The sequence below is a fragment of the Zychaea mexicana genome, assembly GCF_025766255.1.
Source record: "Zychaea mexicana strain RSA 1403 chromosome Unknown BDB00scaffold_75, whole genome shotgun sequence".
Lineage (NCBI taxonomy): Eukaryota > Fungi > Mucoromycota > Mucoromycetes > Mucorales > Lichtheimiaceae > Zychaea > Zychaea mexicana.
In genome coordinates, this window is record NW_026516738.1 from 59,189 (window position 1) to 77,826 (window position 18,638).

General features: G+C 44.5%; 6 protein-coding genes across 6 annotated transcripts; 4 read left to right on the plus strand and 2 right to left on the minus strand.

Annotated features, from left to right (window-relative positions):
• The first annotated feature begins 1,760 nt into the window (after positions 1 to 1,760).
• Positions 1,761 to 7,881, plus strand: BDB00DRAFT_839128 (uncharacterized protein). The gene is made up of 15 exons (XM_053124678.1): positions 1,761 to 1,878; positions 2,134 to 2,303; positions 2,394 to 2,625; positions 2,716 to 2,801; positions 2,868 to 2,942; positions 3,025 to 3,231; positions 3,303 to 3,823; positions 3,896 to 3,963; positions 4,052 to 4,239; positions 4,315 to 4,648; positions 4,724 to 4,947; positions 5,017 to 5,180; positions 5,271 to 6,941; positions 7,003 to 7,285; positions 7,372 to 7,881. The coding sequence occupies exons 1-15, from the start codon at positions 1,869 to 1,871 to the stop codon at positions 7,672 to 7,674; spliced, it is 4,536 nt and encodes a 1,511-aa protein (XP_052976400.1). The 5' UTR covers positions 1,761 to 1,868; the 3' UTR covers positions 7,675 to 7,881.
• Positions 7,882 to 8,182: 301 nt separating this feature from the next.
• On the plus strand, positions 8,183 to 9,256 carry BDB00DRAFT_790531 (uncharacterized protein; the record flags this gene model as incomplete). Its single annotated transcript, XM_053120964.1, has 5 exons — positions 8,183 to 8,269; positions 8,339 to 8,516; positions 8,592 to 8,715; positions 8,788 to 8,869; positions 8,936 to 9,256. The coding sequence occupies 5 exons, from the start codon at positions 8,183 to 8,185 to the stop codon at positions 9,254 to 9,256; spliced, it is 792 nt and encodes a 263-aa protein (XP_052976401.1).
• A 519-nt stretch (positions 9,257 to 9,775) lies between these two features.
• On the plus strand, positions 9,776 to 13,895 carry BDB00DRAFT_565445 (uncharacterized protein). The gene is made up of 3 exons (XM_053117873.1): positions 9,776 to 10,033; positions 10,142 to 12,629; positions 12,704 to 13,895. Exons 2-3 carry the CDS (start codon positions 10,269 to 10,271, stop codon positions 13,439 to 13,441), a joined length of 3,099 nt encoding a protein of 1,032 aa, XP_052976402.1. The 5' UTR covers positions 9,776 to 10,033; positions 10,142 to 10,268; the 3' UTR covers positions 13,442 to 13,895.
• On the plus strand, positions 13,627 to 15,283 carry BDB00DRAFT_769288 (kinase-like domain-containing protein; the record flags this gene model as incomplete). Its single annotated transcript, XM_053119805.1, has 4 exons — positions 13,627 to 14,133; positions 14,244 to 14,395; positions 14,483 to 14,871; positions 15,003 to 15,283. 4 exons carry the CDS (start codon positions 13,627 to 13,629, stop codon positions 15,281 to 15,283), a joined length of 1,329 nt encoding a protein of 442 aa, XP_052976403.1.
• A 566-nt stretch (positions 15,284 to 15,849) lies between these two features.
• BDB00DRAFT_839139 (uncharacterized protein) lies at positions 15,850 to 16,297 on the minus strand. The gene has a single exon (XM_053124679.1). The coding sequence runs from the start codon at positions 16,255 to 16,257 to the stop codon at positions 16,015 to 16,017; it is 243 nt and encodes an 80-aa protein (XP_052976404.1). The 5' UTR covers positions 16,258 to 16,297; the 3' UTR covers positions 15,850 to 16,014.
• A 1,288-nt stretch (positions 16,298 to 17,585) lies between these two features.
• Positions 17,586 to 18,426, minus strand: BDB00DRAFT_790533 (uncharacterized protein; the record flags this gene model as incomplete). Its single annotated transcript, XM_053120965.1, has 3 exons — positions 17,586 to 17,744; positions 17,791 to 17,894; positions 18,369 to 18,426. The coding sequence occupies 3 exons, from the start codon at positions 18,424 to 18,426 to the stop codon at positions 17,586 to 17,588; spliced, it is 321 nt and encodes a 106-aa protein (XP_052976405.1).
• Positions 18,427 to 18,638: the final 212 nt, after the last annotated feature.

An 18,638-nucleotide genomic window follows, 5' to 3' on the forward strand; every position in this document is an offset into this window, starting at 1 on the left:
ACTACTGTCGTTGATACTCAAAGTATACTGCATTATTGACAACGAACTATTTCAAGGACTAAATAAAGTTTACGATGGTAGAAGAAACTACGACTTGGTCCAAACGAACGGCGACGATAGCGTTACTATCGATATCAGCATCATCGCTTGATTCAACAATATCCGTCCGATCCAAAATAACATCAGCGTTACAGCGACCTTTCCGCCGTCGACATCGTCATCACTAAGAGGACAAGCAAAGTAGTACTACGGCACTAGTACCTCTCCAGGACACAATAAACACATTATTGACGATGATACTCTTAAAAGGGGTTTTTTTTTGTCAAGGATGGCTAATAATACGGGAGGCTACAAAAGCACTATGCATATAGTTTTATCATGTTCCGCAATAAGTGAAATAGTATACAGATGCTGTAAATGTATTTATACATTGTTATTGACGACTTGATTAAAAGTAGCATATGTGTCTCAGCTGTAGTTTTGAAAGGGAAAGGACTTCAAGGATGCTCGGAGTAAACTTTTACCCGGATTCAAGTTGGGATAACTGGCAGTCTTGATTCTATAGTGAGTATCGATAGGTACTTCAGAAAGAGAGCATAGAGTATAAAAGGTCGTGATACTAAGTAATAGCTACTCGACAATATCTTTAAAGGCTCTGTTGTTGCGTAGTAATCAACAGACCAAGCAATAACTACAGGTAAGAACAGGCAAGCAAGGTTATCACAGGAGAGGAGCAAAACACATGCATCACATGCAAGTGAGAGTTTCCGTACTACGTAATCAGCCAACAAGCAAAGCAATATATAGAAAAATACCTTGCCTTTCTTCTGGGCACTCTTTCTGTGACGACGATAAACTGGAAGCTACCACGGGAAATCACGGCACACGTTGTTGTCAACAAGTACGAGGACCATGATGGTCTCACTGTTTCGGATGTTTAGATGGGTAGAGTAACCCAAAGGTCAACGCTGTGAAGCACTGAACAAAACCGTGGATGCCTCTCTGCGGGGTTTTGGTTCTCATTACACACTGCGAAGGGCCCTTGACCCATTCCGCCCAACAACTTTAAAAAACGCTCTGGCAATCTGGTTCATCTCCGCTCCTCATTTTCTTTTCGGGCATTTTATATATTCCAGCGAAGTCCCCACGCACACTGCTGCTTTTGCACGGAAGCCTCTGAATGCTACTCCTTCCATACATCTCCACCCGCCTATTGCAATAATTTTGGTTTTTTTTTTATCAAAGGAGGCTGATGGGGGAAAAAAGCGAAATGACAACACTGACCACTGCAAACACAGATACGACAGCAGGCTAAATTGTTGACAGGTACCACAACGTCCCCCCAAGCACGCACACACACACACACATCAAAAGGCTATTCTGTACCTGACATTTCCACGCATGAATTTATGAAAAACTATTGAGCACAGACCACACAGGTCAAATCAATGACATGAAAGGTCGGATCCGATGCAATTTGCTGCCCATCGCACTGTACGACATACCCGACACTGCCGCAAACACTCACCTTTTTTTTTGTAAAACCTTTACAAACTTGCTCATTTGCAAAGGAAACGGAGTATATGATGATGAGCATCGTTCAAGACAGCGATAGAAGAGAAAGGATGGCTTAAAGGAAAAAGGATCATGGTGACAAAACGGCATGCATTCGAAGAAAACCTCGTGAGAAGCTGGAGATTTGGGGGGCAAAAAATCACTACTCTAAAACTCAGCTGTGATTATTGCGTTCTTCTTTAACGCTCTCTCTCTCCCCTCTTGTTCTTTTCCTTTACTCTTTTTTACCCTTATTTTTTGTTTCTCACTGATCAGATCGTAGTACCGAATTTGATTTAGCTACAGAACGCTCTATGGAACAAGGTATATAGTGTTTGTGTGTGTGTGCGCGTGTGTGTTGAGGAGAGAATGAAAGGAGACAGTGCTTGTTCTGGGAGAGAACCTCCCCCACTGTTCCTTTATTAATTCGTAACTTTTTACTTTTGCTTCAATTCTTTCGCGCGTCATCAACAACGCAACAATTAGAGGTACATTTAGCTACGAATTGTCTTGATAACAATCACTGCGTAATTCCATCATTAATTTTCTGCTTTTCATTTTTGAACCAATTGGAATAATAGCTTTACTACTTGATTTTCCGGTTTCTTTACGAAGGACCATGCCAAGATGCAGCGTATGCATTGGCTCAAGAATTCAAGAAGCATCGCGAACTACTGCCTAAAAGTTCTTTGTTTGATGGCTCTGGTAGTGTTGAAGGAGGTGGAGAAGCAGCCACACTACAACAACTGGTACATATAATACACGCACATATACATAAAACGTCTATACCGTATCTTTTGCATTTAACCGAAGTTTCTTGCATTATTCATTTAAAAAAGTCAGAGGCATATCCAAGGATAGGGGGAGATTACTTGCCAAATCTACTTCGACATCTTCTCCATTACTTTAGAATGACTCAGAGCCTGGATGCGAACCAACGGGCACGACTGTATCAGCATGGCGACGACAATCTGTTTACGTTGCTTTCTGCTTTTGAAGTCGCTCGTGCCAATCCGACGCGTTATACCTACATGTCTGTACCTACTCGTGATCTATACCATCTTTCATTACGTGAGTGCAGTTTCTCTAACCATTGTTTTTTGGAAAAAGGTGGGGTGGAAGTTTTGCTTATTTGACTGAATGCATGTAATATTGCTACAGATGAAATGATTCAGGCGCTTGAAATTGGCAAAAAAGTAACAAGGCCGCATGAAATGCCTACTACTATGAGTACATTTTATCGTGAAGTAAGTAGTGGGTCTTTGTTGTTGTAACATGTGTCGTGCGACTCGATAACCAATATGATTGTGTAGCGTGTCACCATGTCTGGACATCGTCAACATGTTTATTGTCTAGCATTTGACAAGGCCGATGCGCGTCTATTTACGGTAAGCTCCTCTCTGAAGAGAGTGCGTGTGCACAAGTGGTATCCAATTAGCTGACCATCCAATTGTGTGCCTCAAAATACAGGGAAGTGATGATTTTCTCGTCAAAGTCTGGAACGTGCGTACAGGCCATCTTGTATACACGATTCGCGGCCATCAAAACGTCATTACAGATATCGCCATCAATGAGGAAAACACGCTGATCGCAACGGCTTCGTCGGATGGGTATGTTCGCGTTTGGAAAATGGAGAACTTTGAACCAGTAGCACATCTCAGAACACAGACATCGGCGGTAAGTATCCTGTATCCAGAAACCCGTTTAAAGCTAAGCGAAGCTGATTATGTGTCCCTTGTTTACAATAGCAACGAAAACCATTCACGACCGTCAAATTCTCGCCATCACCGAAAGCAGAAACGCGATATCTCATGGCAACCAACGAAGATGGTTTGGTACGCTTATGGCGTTGGGATAAAGATACTTTAATATTCTATGACGTCGACTCGCCTATCACGTTCAGCTGCAAGTTTAAAGCATCCGATCGATTACGTTGCTCGTCGTTTGATGCCACAGGCACCCATTTTACTGTTGCTGGCGATGATGGATTCGTCTATGTATTCTCCACGGTCAAGGGCGACAGTGATGGAAACCATGTTGTCCAGACAATCCAACAAGACGGTTCGGGAATTCAGCCCGTTTCATCAGAGTCAGGCCAACGCCCACGCGTCGTCGGAAGAGGACGACCGCGTGTCCCTAGCGCCTTGTTTCCAGACAAGACTGGAGCATTTGAGGATCAGCCTGTGATACCCATTGCCCATCTGGAAGGACATTTTGGAAGTGTGACGGATTTGGCATATAGTCATGATGGCAAAAAGATTTTAAGCGGGTAAAGTTTTGGGGAAAGGCTCAGTTCGAAGGAGGGTAAAAATACTAACAAAATTTATGCAAAATTGGTTAGCTCTCAGGATGGTACAGCGCGTATTTGGGTGTATGACAAGATCACCCAGACCTGGGATTCAACAGTGTGTCAGTGATTTTTTTTCCTTCCTCACCTCCCAGAATTTGCTTAAATTAATTTAGTGCATTAAATTAACTATTTTGGTACTTTCTATAGTGGACATCAACAAGGATATTCTTGTCGCCCCCGTCGTGACAACTGACAGACAACCCAACAAAGCCCATGACACCGATTTCTCCGGAGTTGACAATGATGCTGCTCTAGAACTCGGATCCTTAATACCCCCTTGCTCCCCCATACCAGAAGACCAGAACAGCTCTTCATTGGCTGACACATCGCGACAGGTACCGCAAAGTGCAACATTCCGAGCATCATCGTCTTCAGTCTCAGTAAACTCAACAATGTCTATGGAGCAACAGGTCCCGCAAGATAACAGCAATAACAACAATGTGACTACCATGAACGTCGACAACAGCGATGAAGTTGGATTGAACGAAGCTGTTGATCCCATACCTTCTAAAGTATCCATGATCACATGGAGTGCTGATGATCGTGTGTGTATTATTGCGACAAGCCAAGGCGAACTCAAGGTGTACTATGCACATACTGGTAAATTGGCGTGCGTGCTTAAGGGGCACGAAGGGGAAGTATTTGCAGTGGAAAGCCACCCGACGAACCCAAGTCTTGTCTTATCCGCCGGCTATGATGGAAGGGTTATTATCTGGGATATCAAAAGGCACTGTGCTATTTCGTGTAAGTGAACCGTTTTTGTGGGGCAAGGGGAAAAGAACTATCGAAATAATTGCTTCCTTTCTTTTCTTCTTTCAGGTACGACTTATCCAGGTCGCGTGTTTTTGGACTGCAAGTTTTCACAAACGGGTCACAAGTACGCCATTACCGACGAAGATGGTCGCTGTACCCTTTTCTCGATAGATGGAGACAGTGGCAACTACAAAATGGTCAATTCGTGGCACCGCGGGCAGTTTTTTTACAGCGACTTTCTTCCCGTATCTGTTCGACCTGATGGAAGCGTTGTCGATGAACAATCCCTGGTACGAACTTTCATTTTGATTGTAAGAAGGCAGGAAGAAAAGGTTATATTGACGTTTGTTGTACCGTAGCGTCCATTGCATCAAGTCGAGCGTAGACCCATCAACGACCAAAGTGGTGTCGAGTACCCCAGTCAATGTAGAGAAGGCTACGGCACGAATCTGCCTCTTCAACCAGAAGGTTTGGAAACTCGAATTAAACAGCGGGAGCGAACATATGAAATGGAAGAGGAAGAGTAAGTTTATGTTTGAAAACATTATCTTTTCTTATATACACATGAATATTTTTTTTCTCTAACTGTAATTTCTAATATACTAACTGACAGATTCAAGAACGGCAAACCCATTAAAATGGAAGCTGTGGATCGATCACTCCTTGCCAAAAAGCGACGCAACTTTGTCAAAAACGACGAGGAGGATGAGAGTGAAGCAACATTAGCAGAAACTCAGTTCTTCCAACCGACCGTCTCCATTCCGGCCATTCTACTGCCCGACGATTCGGATGACGAGGATTATCACGAAGAAGCGAATGGTGCTGCCTACAGCAGCGAGGAAGACAGTGACGCTGAAATGTCTGAAGGTTATGGAGGAGGAAGAGCAGGAGGTAATGGCGATGAGGAAGACGAAGAAGGTCCTGTCACGCGAAGCCGGGCTGGACGAGTACGACGATCATCGACTCCAGAGGAGTCATCCGTGGGTGGAAGGGCGAGTCACCATCGTACTCGAGGCACATCCTCAGGTAGTGGTGGACGACGAGGTCGTGGACGAGGTCGTCGATCCGGCCGTGGTAGACCACCTATGCGTGATCATCAACGCGTGACACGAACAACGCGACGACGGAGAGCGACACTGGACGATGACGATGAAATACCAGTTCATAGCGACGATGACGATATTGATATTATGCACGGCGGTCGAACGGATGAAGAGGAAGCACAGAGCGATGAAGACGAAGATAGTCCAGTACGACCACGACGACGAAGGGGAAGAGTACAGATATCGTATCTCGAAAGTGATCTTGAAGATTCACCGAGCGAGTCTGAGCAGGATGAAGCTGCTGAAGATGACGACGACCAAGAAGAAGAAAAGGAAGATGGCGAAGGTGACGATGCTATTGTGGATGAGGAAGATGAAGCGGGTGGATCTTCTGAAACGCTTCAGCAACCGGAAGACGATGAAGACTCGGATCATTCGCCAGTAATTGATCGTAAAGGAAAACGACGATTACGTTCTTCCGGTGCAGCAGACAGTGATGATTATGACGATGACAGTGAATTTCGAGCCGAAGCTTCTGTACGTGTCTCCAAACGTCGCGCGATCGGACGACGGAAGCCAGAACGGGCACAGCCAGTATCGCGCCCTACTGTTACTGCTACCATTGGTGGTGGTGGTGGTGGTGGTGGACGATCACAACGAGGCAAAACACGGAACCTGAGCGAGGATGAAATTCTTTACTATGAGCCTAGAGATTGGCTGCAGACGACGCATCGCACAGTAACAAAATACCATCCGCAAACCAATGACTATGTTGGAATTTTGACCGAAGGCCACGAGCAATACTGGGAACAGTCCGAGCTCAAATCTTATTTTGACGAACGCCACGGTCCGATCGAAACAGACGAACCCGTGTTATTTGGCCAAGTGATCGGCATCCATTGGCAGGTCGGACCACCGACATATTGTCGTTTAAAGTTACGGCTCAGGAATCTGGTTAACATCCGCGAAGCGCTGGCGGGAACCGCGGATCCGATTTGGGCGACCAAGTATCGTGATGTGACCATTGACTTTAGCGATGAGGATGGGTGTCCAGAGTTCTTGGTATTATGGGAACAGTTTGTTGCGTCCATGAATATTTTGAGGACATTACGCGTTGGACAACGGGTGGATGCATTGTATGATGTTGGCAAGTATACGGGACGGATTGAATCCACGAAGAGTGGCGCAAGCTGGCGTCGTGCACGTCTTCCTAATCCGTGGACATATTATCATATCATTTGGTAAGCAGCCTTATAACTCAACAAGAAATAATGAGTTGGCTAACCAACTGTAATTATCTAGGGATGATGAAGAATCGTCGCCAGAAGATCTAAGTCCTTGGGAGATTGTGCCTTCTGGTGAAGATTTCTATGAGCGATACGATGTGGGCAACACACTCTCGATTGCAGAAACGAAGCGCGCACAAGATATCATCAATTGGCTAATGCAGAATTCGGACTTTGAGCTCTATGTACATCAAGTCGACTACTACCAGTACCGCAACTATCTACCCCAGATCGCTTATCCAATTTGCTTACAAATGATTTTGGAACGGCTTAATCATGGATTCTATAGACAAAAACAGGCATGTATCAAGAAAGACGAGGGAATTTATAACGCGGGCGAATAATTGCGAGTACCAACTTACAAGTTGATTCTGTATATGTGTAGGCTGTCATTGATGATGTTGAATTGATTCGAAAAAACGCACAGAAATACAACCATGAAACTTCAGCAGCCAACAAGGATGCGGTACGGATGGCCAACTTTTTTAAGTCAAGATTCCAGAACCCACGCATGCCGATATCGTGGTCCAAGGTCCGTGGACGGCGAGCACAAGCGCAAGAATCCGACGAAGAATATGAACAAGTAGATGAAGAGGATGAGCATTCGCCGAGCATGGATGAAGCTCCACCGGAAAGTCCCGGTGATGAAAGCGAATTTGTCGATGATGACGACGATGACGGTTATTGAAGACTATGTCTAGCTAACTAAAACAAATTATTAACACATATCCCACGCACGCACGCACACACACCACCTCCTTTCACTGAAAAACAAAAGAGCATTGTATATATGTACCATCATAAACGAATTCAACTACACACCCATTAGCACCAAACAGCAAGCAACTACAATTGTATTATCATTCTATAAAGGCATTATAATATTTTTCTAAATGTCGAAGAAAAGTTCGTATATGTATGTAGTACATGTTGTAGTGCGTCTGCATAATGTAGTACAGATATAAAAGCACTCGAGTCAACCCCGGATTTTTACTTATCCATTATGTGGCACTCGTATTTTCTCACAGTGACATGCTGAAGCGTGGGCAAGTTATTTTGTCAGCAAGAATAATTGTAGACATTTCTACAAGTTTGGCGCACCATTCTTCTCACCCGCCCATCTTTTTTTTTCTCTTTTTCTTCTTTCTCACTCAAGTTTTCAAATCTTTGGGAGCTCACAAATATAACAACAAATCATGGATATTGAAGCTCTTTTCAGTGTTAAGGACAAAGTCGTCTTGGTGACGGGCGGTTCGCGTGGTATCGGTGAAATGATTGCCACCGTAAAGTACCTTTTTCTTTTGTTTACTAGAATCAGTGTCAAATACATCAGCTAAAACAAATTCTTTCAGGGATTCGTACAAGCAGGAGCCAAAGTGTATATTAGCAGTCGTTCATCCAAGGCCTGTGACGAAACTGCTGCTAAACTGAACGCTTTGGGTCCTGGTCAATGCATTCCGTTGCCCGCCGACCTCCAGAGTCTCGATCAAATCAAAGAGCTCGTCAGCGAACTTTCAAAGCGCGAAACTAGTAAGTTCATTACTCCGTATCTGTGCATTGCTGACGTGCGTGCGTGTACTAATCATGTTTTCTGTGTCGTTAAAGGTTTGGATGTATTGGTCAACAATGCGGGTGCAACGTGGGGTGCACCCATCGACGAATATCCAGAGTTTGCGTTCCAAAAAGTCATGAATCTCAACGTTACTCGTATCTTCAGTTTGACTCAAGCGTAAGTGCTTTACACATTGCCGTGGATTCATCGCGGGGTTCTTTTACCTATCTAATAAGCTGCATATCGCAGGTTGCTGCCATTACTACGAACAAACGCTACGCGAGAAAACCCTTCGCGTGTCATTAATATCGGATCTGTTGCTGGTGAAAATGTAATATATACCACCATATAGAGTCAATAGTGCTATAGTTTGCTAAGTGCCGAACATTATCATTAGGTGCCCAATTTCGAAGCGTATGCATACTCTGCATCCAAGGCTGGCATCGCCCACTTGAGCAGACACCTGGCTGGCCGCCTTGGTCGTGAATTCATTTTGGTAAACACCATTGCACCCGGTTCCTTCCCTTCAAAAATGATTGCAGAAACATGGCGCAAGAACAAAGAGGCCTATTTGGCAAGAAACCCACTTGGCCGTATCGGAACTCCTGAAGACATTGCCGGAACATGTCTTTATCTTTCATCCAGAGCTGGCAATTATACCAACGGTGCCACTATTGTGATTGATGGAGGAAGCACCCATAGTAGCTCACGCTTGTGAAAAGAAAGAAGATAATTGATTAATTAAACATACGGAAGATCTCCCCCAGTTTTCTGTGGGCGCAGGGCCGTTATGGTACACCAAAAGCAAAATATGCGTAGCAAACCAATCTGTGCATCCAACTTCATAAATAACCCCCACCGAGTGGCGGAAGTAGAGGATGGTTGCGCAGGTCCATTGTGTGGGTGTAGTTTGGCTACCATTCATCTTTGTTCTTATGCGCTAAAAGTGATTCCATGACCTGGGTTAATGAACCTAATAAGTTCTGGCTAAACTGACCTGTAATATGTTATAGTAGCCCGAAAAAGACGTTTCTACTGCTATTGATGAGTAATAATGGACGATCATACCGCCAAAGTCTTTTCTCAATTGGACCTCTTCGTGGTATAAAATAACGGAGCTTGGATTGTTTGCGTTAGAGGTTGTGCCCTGTCATCGCCATAGCAACACGCGTGCTTGGTATGCAGGAAGAAAGGGAGAGAGCCCTTATATTCCGTGCACAGACGAAAGAGCGTTACTCATTAAACACCTGTTTGGTCTCCGCATTTTGTAGCACGTTTCTGCACACTGTAATTAATTAAAAGAGAAGGCGTGCTAGCGGGTGAGAGATGAGAGAATACTCTGTGTGTGCGTGTGTGTAGTGTGGCTCTATCACCCTTTTGTTTTCTTTTATTTTGGCTGAGCCCTTGCTTCACCTTCTTTTCCTTCCATCGTTAACTTTAATTCTCCAGCACCGTTCATTTCGTCCATTAACTCGATTGAAAAAGGACAAAGGTAATAAGCAGAGCGAACGTGTTAAAACACACGGTTCGCCATACTGCCACACGCTTAACACCTGCACCCCTTTTGTTTCAAATAAGCTAAATACCATATTACTATTATCACTTGTCAGGTCTCCTTACTTTTACTTCTTATCCTTCTCCCCGAAACGAGAGCCCGAGTCGAAACTCTAAAGGACAAACCTATATTCTTTCCTCTCTCTTTCACTGGCCAAACGTCAAAAACTTGGTTCATGTCGTCATCGACAGTGTCTGATTACGATTCTTCGTGGCCATTGTTTCGAACCAACAAAAACAACGACCGAGCAAGTAGGGCGGCACTGCTTGAACAACAAAAGCAGCAACAGAATACCAAAGACCAGGAGAGCACCAACAACAATCAACAAACAACGCGTCGAAAAAGCATCATGTCTTATTACACCTCGTTCCAACGAAATCCGTCAGAAGACTATATCACAGAGGATGGTACGCTCAAGACGTTTACAGCAAATAAAAACACCAACAGCAAGGGATCAGATGGGCACAACACATTGCCTACTCAAAAATCAACTGCGAACGTTGGGGAAACGGGAGTACGACGACGCAAGAGCTTGATGGGATCGTTCGAAACAAAACTAGGGCGTTCAAAATCACGGCAGCAGCAGCAACAGAAACAACAGCAGCAAGCAATGCCAGCAATATCAACAGAAGCTATATCACCATTACAAGCAACCTCGTCATTACCATCATCAACAATATCATCGGATGAGCCGCCACTACCCGTTCCAGACTCACTAGCAGTTTCTCCGCTCTCTCGATATTATCAGCAGCAGCAGCAGCAGCAGTATCACCAGCAGCCACAGTCGCCTGTGCGCAGCAGTAGCACCAGCCGACACATGGTACAGGAGAGCAGTAATAATTATAATTATTACAACAAAGCAGCAGCAGCAGCCTCGACAGGAGCTGCAGGGGCAGATCTAGGGGCAATAAATTACGACAATTTCTATCAACCTACATTACGCGTCCCATACGTTCCACCATCGCCATCCATCACGTCAAGCATTGAACGCAACCCGTCCATGGATTCCAACATTTCCAAAGTCAGTGCCTACGAACCAACGACTGAGGATTTGTATGCGACTGCGTCCACAGCGAATAGCTGGCTCCTAAAACAGCAAGCCGAAAGCAAAAACAACAACAAGAACAATAAGAGCAAGGAGAGAAGATCGTCTACTAGTAATGCTAGTGACACATTATACGGCAACAATAACAATGACCGCACCCAATTGGATCAAGAACAAATGCTTTATTTTAACAGCACAGCTCAGCTTCGCCCACGTGGTCGGTCATTGCGCAATGGGGATAGATCCCGTCAGCAGCAGCAGCAACAGCAGCAGCAGCAATTTGCTAACAAAGAACAAGAAACCAATAGCAAATTGACAAGGGAAGAAGAGCTACAACAACAATTCTCGGGATCAGTCTCGTCCTCAGGAGCAGCACGCAACAGCAGTCATCACCATCATCGTGCGTCAAGATCTCGATCGCGTGTATTGAAATCCCCGCCACCTCCGCCCACTGACGCAGTCGATGATGTGCCACCAAGTCTGCCAAATGTGGATGTAAGACAGATCAAGCATGAAATCGACACCGCGCCAGCTATGGTACAACAGCAGCAACAGCAACAACCTGTGCCTCAGCGTGGATCATCCTTGACCAAAGATACAGCTAATGTCATCAGTAACGTCAAGCGTAGATTGAGTTTGGGCAAGGATCGAAGCAGCAAGAGTAGTGCGGCTGCCGCTGCTGCTGCCGCCGCAAATGCAAACGATTTGGATCGTAAAAGTTTGCCTGCGAATTTTGCAACAAATCGAGATACACGTAAACGCACCTTATCAAGCAATAGAACGGCCAGCATGGTACAGCAACCTGAGCGCCGTAAATCAGCAACCGCTAGTACTAGCACTGCGTCAGCATCAACATGGAGTCGAAGGTCTGGTACAACGAGCGGTACAACGTCGCCTACACCTCCTATGCCACCAGTCCATGGCGCCACATTGACTCTCTCGAAGAATAGGTCTCATGAGGATATCGCTGCAACTGATCGTCAACATCAGCAACTGATTCCACCCGTACCGCCCATGCCTCGTCATCACTCGCTAGCACCTACCAGTACGTCCCAAGGAAGCAAGAGACTGAGTAGTAAAACAGAAGCAGGCAGTAGAGATAGCAGCAGCAGCAGCAGTAGTGGTGGTGGTCAGGGCCGCAATACCAGCAGTATTGGAGCATTTGGGTTTTCCGGAGATGAACAGCCGCAAGCAGTGAGTGCAGGAACACGAAAAACACTGCGTCGTCAAGCTAGTCGGGGCTCGTTGTTTGGCGGCGGTGATACAGATGAAGGTGATACAGGCGAAAACAACAAAGCTAAAGCAAGATCTATCACTGATCAATTCATCCATGTTGCGAGATATGGCGAGTATTCGTTATGGGATGCAAAAAAATCAAATGCTCTTGCACCACCAGAGGGAAATTCTGTGGCTGCGAACAAACCTTCTGTCAAGAAATCCAATACCAGCACCACCGCAACAACAACAACAACCACGCGACGGCGCGGTCAGGTAACTTTTATACACTTTTGCTAGCTTTCTCTTGCATAGATGATTCATTCTTACTAAATCAGAGTATTGCATAGACATTACCCGGCAACTTGGCTACACCACCGCTACTACCTCCGCCACCCTTGCCTCCCATGAAGGTTGAGCCTCTTGCCATCAATATCCCTGAAGGCCAGTTGCGGAAAAAGCCTAGCAAGTCGCCATATGGGCAAACAGCAATCACACCTACGCGTATCCCCGTTGCCAACATGAAAATGTCCTTTTCTGCCACAAACACTCCTATCGGACGCAGCGGAACGAGCAGTGAAGAGGAGATCATTTATGGTGATGGCAACAAAGTGCGACGGAAAAAGCCTGAGCGTCGTCTATCCCGAAGCAAGTCTGGCAGTGGCGGGAAATCGCCTCGTGTTCCATCCTCTGCCAACACATCGCCCAAGGTACGACCTAAGCATACAAGCAGCAGCACAACAACAAATAGCAGTGATGGTGGTGACAAGGCCTCTTTGCAAAAGTACTACCTGTCAACGACTAGTGGAGCATCGCCTCGCTTGGGCGCTCAAACTATTGCCGAGACGGCTAGAACCAGAAAATCAAGTAGCACTACAACTGGATCCTTGGGTCGAGCCACATCATTGCATGTTCCTACAACTGCAGCAGCAAGTCGCAAGAGCTCGCGCGCATCGTCCGAGTTGGAAGCCACTGAAAAAGAGAAAAGTAAAAAAACTTTTGAGATCAATTTCCTGTTGTGTCTGACACGTTTAATATCACGTATAACTGACGATATTTTTTTATTATTAACCGATTCCCCTTCGTAGCTCGTCAACGTACTCTAAGCTTGCACGATAAGCTCAAATCCATGGAAAGCGAACATTCAATTGACAAGTATTCCACAAGTACGGATGCATTGGATATGGGTCGAAGCAAGACGAGCACGTACCATCACAGTCACCAACAACAGCCACATCATCAGCAGCAACAAGAGGACTACTCATCACCTACAATGGTAGCAGTAGCTGGATCTAGCAAGGTACCTTCAACAAAACGGCGAGCTAGCGAAAGTGCTGCTGTTGACGCAAGCAGCAGCAACAAACGAACACAAGAACAGCAACAACAACAAGCTGGCCAACGTTCACCCAAAAGCTCACAAACGGTGCTGAAATACTATATCCAATTCTTATCGTCGTTTGAGCAACGAGAAGTCCGCAAGTTTGAACATATTTACTTTATGGGACCACATGCCAAAAAGATCAAGGGGAAGCCTGACGACCCAGTGTTGAACCACGGCTATGACGATGAGCGCGGCGATTATCATTTGGTGATGCAGGACCATTTGGCGTACAGATACGAAGTCTTGGATACGTTGGGTCAAGGCTCTTTTGGACAAGTCGTCAAGTGTTTGGATCACAAGACGGGACAAACGGTGGCTATCAAGTTGATCCGGAATAAGAAGCGGTTCCATGCGCAGGCCATGACGGAAGTCAAGATTCTCAAGGAATTGGTCGAATGGGTAAGATAGAAGCATAAGAAGACCCGTGGGCTCCTTTGTGCGTGTGTGTTGCTTGCTTTAACTTTGAGTGCTTGTTTGTTGAACAATTATTTGTATGTTTTTCATAACAGGACCCTGAGGATCAGTTCCACAACATTCGAATGACAGATTTTTTCTATTTCCGAAACCATTTGTGCGTGGCATTCGAGTGCCTCAGCATGAACCTGTACGAGTTCATCAAGAGTAACAACTTCCAGGGCTTTAGCTTAAGTTTAATTCGAAGGTAAGAAGACTAGCAATAGCAATACTTTATTAACAGCTTATCCGAATATGCGCATTACTAACCTTTGTATATGCTACATATTATAAGATTTACCATCCAGATCCTGCAGTCGTTGTGCTTGCTGTATGAGCACAAGGTGATTCACTGTGATTTAAAGCCAGAGAACATCCTGTTGAAACATCCGTCGAAAAGTACCATCAAGGTGATTGATTTCGGTAGCAGCTGTCTGGACAGTGAACGAGTCTACACGTACATTCAAAGTCGATTCTACCGTGCACCTGAGGTTATTTTGGGCATGACGTATGGCCTCCCTATCGACATGTGGAGTTTGGGCTGCATCTTGGCTGAGCTGTACACCGGCTATCCCATTTTTCCAGGAGAGAGCGAGCAAGAACAACTTGCGTGTATCATGGAAGTCATCGGTGTTCCCGACCGCTACCTGATTGAAAGAAGCTCTCGGAGAAGATTGTTTTTTGGTAAATTATGTTTTCGTTAAGTAATATTATTATTGCCATTATTGACTATATCTATGAGCCACGGGAGGAGAGCCGGTGGGGGGAGCGAGCGAGTGAGTGAGGATGCTAATTATAGGCTTTACATGCAATAGATTCGTCTGGCAATGCACGCATTATTCCCAATTCCAGGGGTAAAAAGAGACGACCTGGTACCAAGTCCGTTATGCAAGCACTGCGATGCCATGATCGCTTGTTTGTTGACTTTATTGAACGATGTCTTCGTTGGGATCCTGATCGCAGAATGCGTCCACATGAAGCGCTACGACACGACTGGATCAAACAAGGCATGCCAATGACTGCAAGCACTTCAGCTGGCACCACCCACCAACATCGGTCCAGACACCATTCGACACCAAAAATAGCAGCGGGGTAAGAAAAACATGAGAACGCATAAATGAATATGAATGAGGTTGTAGGGTCAAAAATGTTACTAAAAGCAAGGGGGTTTCTGTTTTGTAAACGTAGTATGGACACATACAACAACCAACAGCAGCAGCAGCAGCATCATCATCACCATAATCATGATCATCAACAACAACAACATCACCACCACCGTTCATTGGGTACCAGCACCTTTGGGAACGTACTGAGCAACAAGAACAACTTTGGCAATGATGGCGGAGCAATTGTATATTCTGGAGGAGATACCTTTACTAAAAAGAACTCGATGGTTCTGGTCGACGATTATTATTACACGAGCAATAGTAACGACACTTCAGCATCCGCAGCCAGCTATCATACAGCTAAATATCCCCATTTGTAATATATCACAGACACACACAAAGCACTTAGCACAACACTACTACTACTACTACTACTACTACTACTACGTATACACTATTCATCTCTTTATCTTGTTCTTTGTATCTTTCACCCCATTCCTTTGGACATACATCACACACTCACACACACGCATATATATATTTCCCATTCTCATATCCCATGTGTGCACACATACATATACTTCTCTCCCTCTTACTTACTCATTCTACACATATCCCAACATACTCTTGTAGATTTATTTTCCTTTGAATGGCTATTCAGCCTGTTTATTGTGATTGACGGTCAACAAAGAAAGACAGTTGTCAGATCGTATCTGTTCCTTTATCCACAGAAGTGACCAGTAGCGTTATGGGTCATTTCAGCATCGGAGTTGCAGCAAGGGTTCATGCCGGGATCAACACCAGATTTGGCACAGCAGTACTTGATGTTACTAAAAGGTCCTTCCACGCATTTAAAGTATGGTCCACAGTCATTTTCCGCATAGCAAAAAGTGGTCTTGGCCGAGGTGCTTGCAATCAAGAGGGTCAGGACGGTAATGGCAATAGGAAGAATTCGGTAGTGCATATTGGATTTTGGAGTGCGTTGTATGATGTTATGAAAAGACAGAAAACTGAAGAAAAGGAGCGTAATTTATACCTTTTTTCACACTCACTTTTCAAGCGAAGAAAAATCATGGGTCTCTCCCTTTCTCCTCCAATAAGTGTAATGGTTAATGCATGTCTAATTTTATACTTGTACCACATGCTACTAGCAATGTGACAGAGCTTTTTAAGATTCACAAAAGAGCGAATTTATTGGCGGCCTCTGAAATTATTGGCGGTGGTTGGGAAGAAAGCAGAAGAGCGGAACGTATGCTAGTGCTATTTGTAGGAGATGATATACTTGAGATAATATGCAAAACGGAATAAGAGAAATTTTTGGGAGGGGGGGGAGGTCTACATGGATGCCACGCGCTTCTATATTTTTCAGTGCCAAAATTGTGTTACATAACAACATCGTCATCGGGCCAGAAACGCTGCTGCTAAAAGACAGAAAGTCAGTGCGCACGCCAGATGGCTAGGTATGTGCAAGCAATAAAGAGTTGGGCAGAGACATGGCGTATGCCTTTGATCTTGGAGCGCGTGGGATGATATACTCAGGGGAACACATAGCACAAGTACGCACACTGATTGGCACGTACGACTATGATGCTGGATTTTCGCTTGCTTATTGTTATAATACGATCTACTGCTTATTACATATGATCTTATGTCAATTGTATCTATTAAGATTACCATTACGAAATAGCTGTATATACAGCATGTAATCATTCAAGTACACACCATGTGACCCATGAAATATAATTTTCTTTCTGCAAGTTTAATACACGGCGATTACGACGATCAATCGTTGCTCTACTTCTTGATGATTTTGCTTGTTGGCCACATATCATACCATTACTTTTTGATCACTTAATCGTAGAATTAAGTGGTATGCATACATGAAATTTATGTAATGTACGATTATCAACTACGGCTCTTTTATATGTACATACTATGCTCCTAGATGCACCCAATTGGTTAAAACACTTTTTGGATTTGAAATGTTCATAGGAAACTAACTACTGAAAGACAGTCAAAACTTCCACATGCTTGTAGTACCCAAGCAGTGGCTCAAAGCAAAAGGCTTGTCTCAAACATGAATGATTATCACCATAGTGTTAATCGTGTTAAGTTTTTTGAACACAAACTTCCAGAAATGGTTTCAGGAGTTTGAATATACTAGAATCGTGTTAATCGTGTTAAAATCGTGTTAATCGTGATTGGGTGGTAGATTTCCTTTGTAGCCGCCTTGAAGTGCCTTTGTGTCGGGTTTGTGAGGTGTCTCGAGACTTTGCAGCGGAGCACCTCATACTACGAATCTGCCGGTATTGCTTCGTGATTACCGATAGTTGATACCATGAATTCGCGCATGCAGGCACGATGTAGATAAGAGGACGGAATAGGATCTGGCTCATTTTCCACAGTATATACAGTTTTACCAACACTATCTCTGTTAGCTTCACTTCTCATCTATCCACCATCTGTTTCGCGACAAATAACGGGGTGATGTGCTTACAATGTCTTTGGCAACGACGCAACGTGGAGGGAAGATGACGAAGTCAGCATTGGCAACGCCAGGAACGCAAAATTTGGCGGTGAGGACAGTAAAACTGATGGAAACTGTATTGAGATTAATAGAAGATGGCTTAGACTAAGATCTTTTTAGATACCCTGGATATCAACAAGAGAGGACTGTCTTCGGCTCCCTCTCTCTTTCTTCTGCACATCTACAATAGATCCGCAAAGACCGTATAGATGACACACAACTTGGTCAAGTCATACTTCTAAGGCACATAATTACTATGTCAAAAGAACCACTCCATAGGAAGTATGGTTTTGCTGAGCATGAATGAATAACTTGTTGTTGAACCCTGGTCATTATACTCCATTCCACGTAAACTTCTTTTGTGTATACCGCTTTGGGAGTAACAATGTCTTTTGCCAATGCATTCGCGACTAACGGATGCTGATCAAGGATTTAAAAGTGGGTTTGGTCGAATTTATTAAATGCCTATCTGCGTCTATATAACGCATATATATTTATGCGTTATTTTTACCAATTAGCAACAAGATAGGCCTTCAAGAAAAGCTTACACGGAACATAGGGTAATGCGACAGAGTACCGAATGGGCGTGGGACACACAGAATTCATTGGGCACCTTCATTAGTTCTCGGTACAAGTGTATAAGCATTCTTTCCATGGGAGCTGTATAATAATGAAGCTTACACATCTAGAACATGCAAAGCTCTTCTTCTTCCACTAAATCAATAATTAAGCACATCACTGACAGCATCCTTTCTGTTGGATTGTGTGTAGCACTCGACAACCAGAACGTCGCTATCCGCAATATAAAAAGACATGTG